Here is an 11,639-nt window from a genome sequence, read left to right as displayed (position 1 = left end):
CATTGGCTCTGGCTCCAGCCAATTGTTATTGACTTACATTTCAAAATAAAACTTTATAAATTAAACATTGTTTCTAGTTAATCTAAAATAAAATATGCTATATAAGTAAATATTCTCTGTGAGAGCAGAGCCCAAAGCTTGTGGCCAGTTGTTCGGGCTGGAGTTTGAACCTCTGCTTAATGATATAAACGGGAATCACCCACGAGCTCTCCCGCGAGCCATCCCAGCGCAGCACAAAAAGAAAGATTTCTTCCTATCGCTTTGTTCTAAGCAACGGAGGCGTCCCGGGGCTCGAAATTCGCAGGGGAGGAGGGGGTAGTGACGCTGGGTGTAACTAAAGGTGAGGTCCGGTTGGGGAGTTACGGAAAGATCTCATATCGTATAATCTTATTAACTGTTTATCTCCTGAACTGCATCTTTCTTTACCACGCTATTCAGTGCCAATCCCGCCATGCAGTCAATTTCACTGGTTAAGGTTAGGGTCAGGTGTGGGGTAGGTTTAGGGGTTAGCATTTTTTGTAGCATAATGTAGGAAATCAACACTTTAATTGACACAACCAATACAATCTTTAGAATCAGCTGTGGGGCAGAGTTTGCACTGAAGTGGATTGGGTGAAAAGATTGCGCATGCGTGTCATGTGCCTGTCTGTAAATGGGAGGAAGCCACGCCCAATTTTGGAGCTCCCACCCTGTTTTGGAGTTCCCGCCCCCATTTGGAGATCTCCGGGCTGCAGTTATACCCTTCTCCCCAGCCTGGCACAAATGGCTCGATTTGTTACGGGTTTGATGAAGGCCGGCCTTCCAAAAAACGAAATGTGTTGTGATTGGTTAGCTGTTCCAGTGCATTGTGATTGGTGAACAGCTTTGACGGTGTCTCAGTACTGCCACGCCCCTTGCCAAAGCAGCGAGTTCTGTCTGCTCCGGTATGGTTAAGGAGGGCGTCAATATTGCCATATCAGTTTGAGCTGGATCCAGACCCCGAGAATATTGAGCAAGAGGATCGCGCAGAACCTTTGACTGCACGGATATTGCAAGACATATTAAAGTGGTAACGTTATTGTTGTTTTTTTGGCTAAATCATGTTTTAGATAGGATGTCAACAACCGCTTAAAAATAACTGCATTTACTATGTACAGATAAGTGCATATGTATTATGTTTATTGTTCTTTAATTCTAACATTATAACATGAATTGCAGTGAAACTGTTATACAGTTGAATTTATTTATACCATAGTCCAGTGTTTCCCACAGACTTACACTCTGTTTGTGGCAGCATATATATGCAAATTAATTATCTGCCAGCAGGAGGTGCTGTTGGAGTGATAGAGATCAAGGTTTCCCCGGTAACGGCTGTACACAAAGCAGCGCTCCGCTCACAAACGCTGCTTTATCCGACATTATGTGTAAGAAGAAATTAAATTGACATCCAATTTTCTGAAGACAGTCGGTTTCCTTCAGAAATACAGTGATATAAAAACACCCGCACTCCGAAACACTGTAGTCTCATAATTGAAGTGTAAATTCTGCATTGTCCAGTATTGTACTGTCAGCAATTTATTATAAAAACGTTTTCATAATTGTAACATACATATTTACATACATAATTATTCAGGTGCATGTGTAATAACTTGCGAAAACTTGATACTACAGCAGCACTTTTTCTTCCTCGTCTTGTCTGATGCACTCAGCCAAGCGTTCTAACCACGACCTCGCCCCTCCCCACCATTCGAATTTCCGTAGGCGGGAATTATTTTAATGCTATTCTAATGGGCCGCTTTGTGACATCACAAAACCCGTAAATCAACGCTGTAGTCCAAACGAGCCGTTCGTTGTAGTTCTTAAAAAGGGATAACCCCTAGTTCTAGTCCCTCACCCCCATTGTCAGACTCTGTTCCATGTCTCGTGTTGTGTTTTCCTCCCCCAAATGCTCCAGTTTGATTATTATGCCCATATTTGTTTTTTCCCGTTCCTGTCCTTATGTTAATTTGTTCCAGGTCTTCCCTGTATAGTTCATTTGATCCCAGATGTGTCCCATTAGTTACTGTGTATTTAAAGTGTTTCCCTCGTTTCCCGTCAGCTGTTAAATGTAATTTCGTGTTCTGTGTTTCCCGTGTTCCCTGCTTTATTTTCATTAAAGACTTTGGATTTTGCTTTACTCCTTGTCTCCTGGCTCCACAGAACAGCGGATCACTCAAGCCTGCCAGCTGCTCCGAAGACTAGCCTTCCGGCTGCGGCTCCCACAAGCCCACAAGCTCGCTCCAGTTTCGGCTCCAGCCGTAAATGGGAGGAAGCCACGCCCAATTTTGGAGCTCCCACCCTGTTTTGGAGTTCCTGTCCCCGAGTCTAGCCCAGTGAGGGCTCCTGTTCCCGAGTTTAGCCCACGGAGGGCTCCTGTTCCCAAGTTAGCCCACGGAGGGCTCCTGTTCCCGAGTTTAGCCAATGGAGGGCTCCTGTCCCCGAGTTTAGCCCACGGAGGGCTCCTATCCCCGAGTCTAGCCCAGTGAGGGCTCCTGTTCCCGAGTTTAGCCCACGGAGGGCTCCTGTTCCCAAGTTAGCCCACGGAGGGCTCCTGTTCCCGAGTTTAGCCCAGTGAGGGCCGCTGTCCCCGAGTTTAGCCCATGGAGGGCTCCTGTTCCCAAGTTAGTCCACGGAGGGCTCCTGTCCCCGAGTTCAGCCCAGTGAGGGCCCCTGTCCCCGAGTTTATCCCAAGTAGGGCTCTAGTCCCTGAATCCAGTCCAGAGCGCACTCCAGGACGCTGTTAAACTTATATTTTTTTAAATCAAAGTTTTTCTACATTAAATTAAATTAATGATTAAAAATGGAAGACAAACACATTTCTAGAGTAGAAATGACAAAATCTACTGTGAATGGATGAAAATAAAGATGTTATAATGATAAAATAATATGTTACATTGTTTTTACCATGTATTATAATCATATAATATAATATAATAAAATATATACAAATACAGTATTAAATATTTGTAATATTATTTATATATACATATATTTGAGCAATAAGGTACAAAAGGCCCTATATTATGAATATAGGGATGTCTAAAGGGGACCCCTTCAGCCATGACTATATTTGTTCCGCTGGAAGATGATGGCTGCGTGTGAAACCTCAGACAGCTGCCTTACTGCCTCACTGCCTTGTCAGTCAGTGACTAAACAGACAGCATCTGTGTATGAAAGTACCTCTTAAGTAAACAGCTGTCAGACAGGCTTCCAAGGCACCATAACATCATGTCTAATGATCTAGAACAAATTCAAGTGAGCTTTAGAGATAACGGAGCAAATATTTATTGTCTACAATACTTTTTTTTCTGGGAGATCCAGATTTGGATGTACCTTTCTGCCTTCTTACCAGTGTCATTTTAGTATTATTACATCATTATAGTTTTCATAAAAACGTTGAAGTAGCTTTAATTTTACATTGTTATCATTTAAAATATTTAGGTAAAATATTACAATTTTAATTTTAGTTTTTATTTATTTCCCCCATGCATGCCCTTTATGTATATTTTATTTCAATTTTCATTTCAATTAACAAAAATGTTTAAAATAGTTTTAGTTACATCAATAATAGCCCTGCTTCTTACCTCCATACAAGTGCAAAGGCAGCAATTTTCACTTTACATAATTAATACAAATTTGACACAATAAATTGCCCTAGTTATCAAAATTGCATTTAGTTGAAAATAGCACCCGTCATGTTATAAAATATGAAAGTCCTTTTGTCTCTGGATCTCAGAAGAGCCCCTTAGTTTGATGTGCCACTTATTTTGTTTGCAACCAAAGAGCAAATCAAACCATGATTACACTCATGGCTTATCTTCATTATATGAACTCAAAGGATTTAGGGGGAAAATAGAGTTGATGATGCGTTTGAGCTTTACGTTTGAAAGGAGCTGAGGAATGTATGACTCCACCTGACCTTTGTGGCTCTAATTAGAGGTCCGGAAGAGAACTAATGACCAAATACTCCTCCACAAAAGACTTCTTCAAAAAATATATATTTAATTTTACTTATTTACAGACTTCTCTATTGTATTACAAACTGTTCTCACTCCCGAGGTACCAAATACAGTACTAGGGCAAAAAGCTCTGAATGTCAAAATGTAGAGGTGCCTCTTAGTGTCTTTAGAGTCATGCAGGTTTGTTTTCAGTAAGAAACCTTTGCCTTTATTACACTGTCTCAAAGGGCATCAAAATTAATTTTTCATTTGGACTCAGCAATATTAATTAGTTTGTAGTGATTCATATTTTAATCTCTTGTCTTCTCAAGGAGCTCTGCTCTGCTGAAGTGTTGTGTTTTGTTAGCGTTTTCGTTTTTAGTTGGATGACTAAAACGTGAACTTTATCAACATCAACTTTCATCATGGCAGTCACTCTCAAACTTCAATCCATGCTCAAGGCACTACCCTGTCCCTGACAAAACATGACACCTCGCGTGGAGCAGAAGTACAAAAACATCAGCTTAAAACAGTATCCTTAAAACCTTAATGTTGGTTAGTTAAAACAGAAACTGATATCCCAAAATATCACCCCTACTTTTTCAGATACATATAGCTGCTTCTGGAATTATAAGCAGGATATCATGAGAAATTAAAGGAATAGTTCACCCAAAAATGAGAATTTGCTGAAAATTTACTTACTCTCAGGCCATCCAAGATGTAGGTGAGTTTTCTTCATCTAAACAGATATGGAGAAATTTAGAATTACATCTCTTGATCACCAATGGATCCTCTGCAGTGAATGGGTGCCGTCAGAATGAGAGTCCAAACAGCTGATAAAAACATCACAAGTAATCCACACGACTCCAGTCCATGAATTAATGTCTTGTGAGGTAAAAAGCTGCATGTCTGTAAGATATAAATCCACCTTTAAAGGTGTTTTAACATTAAACCGTCACTTCTGTGAAGAAGAAAAAAATCCATAATCTATAACACATCCTCCAGTGAAAAAGTCCATCCTCTATTGTCCGCTCACATCAAAATCTACCAACATATTAATTCAGAACTGTTTTAGACTGTTTTTGCGTTTAAAAGGTGCTTGATCTGTGGCTATATAATTTCCTGATTCAGATGAGATGACCGTTTCACTTGGAGAAGGCAACATTATGGATAAAGAACTCGTATTTTAGCTGGAAGTAGCATCTTAATGCTGAATTTGTTGATTAAAAACACACAGCTTTTTGCCTCACAATATGTTAATTGATGGACTGGAGTCATATGGAATACTTGTGGATTATTGTGATGTTTTTATACTCTCATTCTGACGGCACCCATTCACCACAGAGGATCCACTGGTGAGCAAGCGATGTAATGTTACATTTCTCCAAACCTGTTTTGATGAAGAAACAAACTCATCTGCATCTTGAACGATCAGAGGGTGAGTAAATGTTCAGCAATTTTTTTTATTTTTGGGTGAGCTATTCACTTCATGAAGATATAAAAATGTAATGCAGTTTATGAAAGTGTCAGTATTCAACACCTTGGGAATAAGAAACCTGTTGTATATGGGAACGCAGACTGTGCAGCAGGTGTGTATTACCTGAGTAAAATGCCAGTGGAGCTTCATGCGTTTAGCCACTGCATAGCTGCACTCAGTGAGCCGTGGTCGGCCGTTCACATCAACCAGGCACTTGTTGTCATCATCGTCAATGGTGGGGCTCAAGATGCCCACGAATAACTGCTGAGTGCTGGTGTAGTATACATTCTGCAATGACAGAGCAGACTCGTGAATAAAACCAGGCTACAGAGTAAACGTCTGGCATCAAATAGTCATGTTACATTTATAAGCTACTGTGGAAGATTACAAGGAGAGGCAATTGAACCGTTCAATACTGTTCGATAAATGTCTATATCTCATGTCATGAGAAATCTCCATGCAGCAGACCATGAAAATACAAAAGCTAAAGGTGAGATTTCAAATCAACTCAAGATGGAGGGCACATTGTAGTGCTTTCAAACATATTACGAAGAATTCTGGCATACTCTGAAAGTAAAGGGAAAAAAAGCAGCACACAAAATAATAGTGCACATAAAGAATGACTCTGCCATGCGACTCTTCCATGCAACACATGTCATGAATATGAAGGTTTTTTATGCATGTTTATGGCAACTGTCATTAAGTGTCATTCGCTCAGTTATGTCATTTTTAATGCAAAGATGACATTGTTTGAGATGTCTTTGTTATGGGCTATGGTTAGGGGTAAGGGTAGGGGTAGGGTTAGGTCAAATAATGTCATATTTGCATTAAAAATTACAGAACTGAGCGAATGACACTTAATGACAGTTGTCATAAACATGCATAAAACCTCCTTCATATTCATGACATGTGTCATGTCATGATTATGAAGGTGTCATGTCAGTCTTATGCACACCCCTTCAAGTAAAGTGTTACCGGGGTAATTTAAATGAATGAATGAATAAATATGAACTATTATAATAAATTATAAAATATTAACTTGTTATTTTCCCCAACTATTACTAAAAATACACCTTGCATATACAGTACGAATCACATGTCTGAGTCATTCTTTATGATTTTTTCAGGGTTTTTTTCTTTTTCTTTCGTTTGTTTCTTTAATAATTCACATTTTCTCACTTACAATTTACAAAGCATTTATTTGATATGTTAATATTTTGATGTTTCATATCTGAATGCTCTAAATATAATAAATTAATTATTGAATAAGGTTTGGGGATATGCTAATAAACCTATCCCACTCTTCATGTGGCAGCTTTTTGCCATACTAGTATAATTCTCTTTGTTGACTTGTTGACTAAGCAATGCATTATTCAGAGCTAGCATTCGGCATTACACACACTCATACTGAATCTCAGTGCAATAACACTTCAGAAAATATGGTCATATTTAGCCTCTACCTAAAGTGCCTATACTTTTGCAGTGTAATACCTTTATAAGCATTGTATTGAAGGGGTCATATCATACATATTTATCAGTGTATGTTTTTCCATGTGGTTCACGACAATGTTAGTCAAGTTCTATGCAGCACAAAAGTTGTGCTATGATTTTTTTATGACCATCTTCCACCATCTGTCTGACCCTTAGAATTAAGCAGGCTATTTTTGCAACTAGGCACATTGGAAATATGTGACTCTGCCTTCATTTTTGCAAAACTGTTTTACTGCATCTAGTGTTCATTTTGGATTTCAGTCAAAATGAACAGTGAAGGCAGTAAAACAGCAACAACTTTTAACACAAATGATAATGGGGCAAATTGTCAATAAATACTTTTGTGTCATTCCTTGCACAATAATATGTATGACCTCAAAACACTTTTACCATAATGCACGAGTTGTAAACTAATACATTTTGATGTTTGTATCACATAACCAGCTGTTTGGCTCTTCTGTTATAGTAAACATGCTCGGTAGCGCACCTGGTACAGTACTGCACTTGCGATGTAGAGCACTTGGGCGTGAGTCCAGTGAAACACGAGTCACGACACTCAACAAAAGAGCTCAAAGCATCGTAAAAGGAAGCTAAAATGGAATGGTTGCTTCAACAAATGTGTTTTTATCTCACATTTACTTTTGTTAATTTTCGGTTAGGGTTTAGTGTAGAGGCACCATTCACCATATCAATTTGCTGTGATACATACAAATAAAACATTGCCACAGTCACATTTAACAGATTCTGAGAAAATTGATCTCACCATTTAGCGCCAGTCACCGGGTATTTCACTTTAAAAGTGCATTGAAATGTGAACTAATGGGATGGTTGCAGGATTTGATGTGACAGACAATGGCTATTGTGTCACTGAGGACGTGCCAAACATGTCAAAGATTCAAAAGGAAGCACTGCTAATTGTGTTGTTGATGTAATTTCCTGTGATGGAAGGGGTGTCAATGTGTGAGCCAGAAACACCAGTGGCATCTGTCTGAAGAATCACCGGCACTCACTCCAGATGGCCTGCAGGAGCTTAAACCTTCAATGACATGTAGGATTAAGAAACTTGGAAGCCGTTAGTGTGTGTAGTGCATGTTTCTGTGTGACTGAATGTGTGAGAGAAGCTGAGCATAAGGGGAGCAGCCAAGGAGCTAAGGAACATCTGTCAGGCAAGTCAGGCTAGTCTCTCCAGAGCCACTCTGGCCGAGGCAAATCGCTGCTTAAGTCACAAACTGAACATTGCTTGTTGTCTCATGCATAAAAAAAGTATTCACCCATGAATGAATTCTTCAAATGTGTCATTATAATGGAAGATCTGATGCGAAAACGCAGTAGAAAAGTGTGGAGTGCTCCATTTGTTGCTCCTTAAGTTTGTAGAGAACACTGAGCAGCGGATTGAAAGGCAGGTGTGTTTCTCTCCTGAAGGATTTTCTCTTGTTTAAAGTTCAGAGAGTCCTCTGGCAATCTTTAGTTTCAAAAGATAATATTACCAAAGTGTTTTAACGTAAAACTCTTTTTCTTGATGGTATTTGGGTTGAGAACAAGACTTCAGGCTTTTAGACTAGTCCCAGGTTGGTACTACGCATTATTCTACACATATAAAAGTTAAAATAATTGGATTTGAATAAAATAGGTTAATGGTATGGTGCTGATTCGCTGATTTAAAATAAACCTGGTCATAATGGAAAAAAAGGTCTATAAAGTCGACAGGGAATCAAAATGAACCCTATATATAGAGAGAGTTCATTTTGATTCCATGTCGACTTTACAGACCTTTTTTCCATTAGTTCCATTTATATGTGTAGAATAATTAAATATTAAATATATACTAACATTAAAAACATATCAAGCTAATTTAACATGTCTATATAATCTGTGGGTGTGTGGTTGTATATAGTTTTCAAATTATTTACGTTTAGTTATATTAACATATACAATAAGATCATATTTGGGGGTCTGCTGAAATTTGGCATCAGCTGAAAAGGAAAGTTGATTTAGGGGAAAAGGAGGTTTAGAGAAACATTTATTTATATATATATATATATATATATGATCTTATTGTATGATCTCTATATGTTAATATAACTAAACGTAAATAATTTTAAGACTATATACACCCACACATTATATAGACATGTTAAATTAGCTTGATATGTATTTAATATTAATATATATTTAATATTTAATGTCAATGAATTAACACCCTAAAATACACTTTGTAATTAAAAAAAAGTTTTTTATTTTATTTTTTATTATTTATTTTTAAGTTTTTCAAGGACTCTCTATCACCCCGTGCAGCCCCCTGGGGGTCCCTGGGCCACAGTTTAAAAACCCCTGACATGCACATATTTATGGCCATGTGGGAAATGAAAAATAATGTTAACCAGTTGCCACTTATCTGTTTATGTACTGTTTTATGCCACAGTTTTTGTTAACTGAGCTTTTAAAAAAAAAAATTATATCCAATAATCAGCATATTAATGTCAGCTAATGTTAATGTTAATGTAAAAGTTTACAGCAATATTAGCAAATAGCGTTAGATTTGAAACAGAAGCATTATCAAAAACAAAATCTTATAATGATCAATAAAGACAAAAGCCTGTACAGGCAGCTACATCTGAAAATCAAACAGCAAATTACAGCGTATCTTGAAGATTAATGAAAAGGACAGCCATTTCTGTAAAAATCCTGCCCTGATCTACAACAATCAGAGAAAAACAAGCCATTGCAATTATCATGCTGGTTGGAACTGTTAATAGAACAGCACCTTAAAGGGAAACCACGCTGACCACCTCATGTCCTAATGATGACTCACATTCTCAATCCACCATATCAGATGTAAGTGCTGCATTATTGTAGTGAACATCATAATTGATGACTCTTTCCTTTGGTTTTGTAATTGCAATTATTAATTTTGACATTCAATATTATATTTATTTGTGTGGTTATTTGATGTTCATTTTTCTGTCCTATTATGAATGTGGAAAAAAAACTACCACCTAGCATACTGTTCAGACTTGTTAAAAGACTTCTTAAAAGAATTTGAATTTTTCTTCTTAAAAGACTATTTTAATGATCTAAAGAACCTTTTTTCCACTGTAAAGAACCTATTTTGCAATGGAAAGGTACCATGGATGTTAAAGGTTCTTCATGGAACCATCAATGCCAATAAAGATCTTTTATTTTTAAGAGTGTAGGCAAAGTTAAACACCTCTAGCCATTGCTTTTATGTACTCAGCAGATGTCTGTGACTGGTTACAATGCTAAATTTCTCCAAAAAAACTAACACTGATACAAAATTTTGAGTCAGCGGGAGTAGAACTAAACGCAATGGTTTACATATTTCATACCCAACTAATAATAGAATATTCATAATCTCAATTATTATTTCAGTCAGTGGTGTATAAAGTACCATACTCAAGTAAAAGTACAGATATCTTACCAGAAAATGACTTTGGTAGAAGTTGAAGTCACCGTTTAGAATATTACTTGAGTAAAAGTCTTAAAGTATGTGATATTTATTGTACTTAAGTACGAAAAGTATTTTTTAAATCTTAAACATACTTAAGTATTGAAAGTAAAAGTACAAGTAAATGCAAAATGGAAAAGAAGCAAATAAATATATATAAAAACTGTTCATACACTGCTTGAGTAGCAAGATTGTGTTCAGTTTTAACTCTTTCTTCCATTTTGTATTTTTGGGTAAGAATAAGAAGCACTTCATCCGGTACTTAGTGTCTTTCATTCCAACATAAGAAAACATTTCTGGAATCTGCATCTGAAATAGCATTTAGATGTATTTACACAGTTTATGTATCTCAAAGGGGACATGGATGCATTTAAACTGCAGTTACAGATGGATAAATAATGTTTAGTTTTAATCATAAAACGTTAAATACTGATATTTGAAATAATTTAAAACATGAACAAAATTGTGAAATGTGAAATTAAAACCGCCAGTAGGTGGCAGCAAGTGACTGTTAATGAGTGAGTCACTGAGATTCAACGATTCATTCAAACGACTGATTCATTCAGGAACAAAGTATCTGACTCTGTTAATGAGTGAATCACTGAATCATTTATTTAACCGATTTGTTCAAAAAGCTGATTCGTTCAATAAGTAAACACCGTCCATTGCTCAGAGACGCAAAACAGTGCTGGGATCTTTGGAACTATTTTCATTGGCAAAATTGAGCAAAAACAAGCAATATTATGTCTAAAATGTAAGTCACTTATTGCTTTACCGAACTTGTATAAAATGATTATTAAATGTGTTCATGCTGATATTTGCAGAAAAACGGTAGGCTACTCTTTGTGTGATATAGATTAAGTTAACTATATTAAATTATATAAACATAAAAAAGCATACAGAAGCATTTTTGCCGTCTACAATTTAGAATGCCTTGAATTTTGAGTTTTAATAAACGAACAAATCACGTGCGTGCACTCTCTGTGATATACTTGATAATGTCAGATCGCACATCATTACAACACTTACCATATTATTGCAGACGATGCTGTATCGCACGCCCCAGACTCGACTTGAGTGGAAAATGAATCATCCGCGGTTGTGCGCGCAGCCGCGCACTTTCTGCACATGAGCAGAAAGTGTTTTTAGGAGTCTAACTTGCAAATGCCAGACCACTGATTCGTCAAACCTGCTTTCCTGCAGTCCGTGTTCTTCTGACTTCTGACTATTTTGTAGTAAGTAACGAATA

The 11,639-nt window shown here is 37.2% G+C and overlaps 1 protein-coding gene across 1 annotated transcript in view; it reads right to left on the bottom strand.

Moving 5' to 3' along the window:
* Positions 1-11,639, bottom strand: part of LOC107552972 (polypeptide N-acetylgalactosaminyltransferase 18-like) — a 153,828-nt gene that overhangs the window by 23,255 nt on the left and 118,934 nt on the right. The window contains exon 8 of the mRNA XM_016235034.1: positions 5,557-5,721. Coding sequence (XP_016090520.1) covers positions 5,557-5,721 — 165 coding nt within the window. The remainder of the gene's footprint in view (positions 1-5,556; positions 5,722-11,639) is intronic.

Source organism: Sinocyclocheilus grahami, unplaced genomic scaffold (genome assembly GCF_001515645.1).
Source record: "Sinocyclocheilus grahami isolate Dianchi unplaced genomic scaffold, SAMN03320097.WGS_v1.1 scaffold462.1, whole genome shotgun sequence".
Taxonomy (NCBI): Eukaryota; Metazoa; Chordata; class Actinopteri; order Cypriniformes; family Cyprinidae; genus Sinocyclocheilus; species Sinocyclocheilus grahami.
This window is presented reverse-complemented; position numbering and strand designations above follow the sequence as displayed.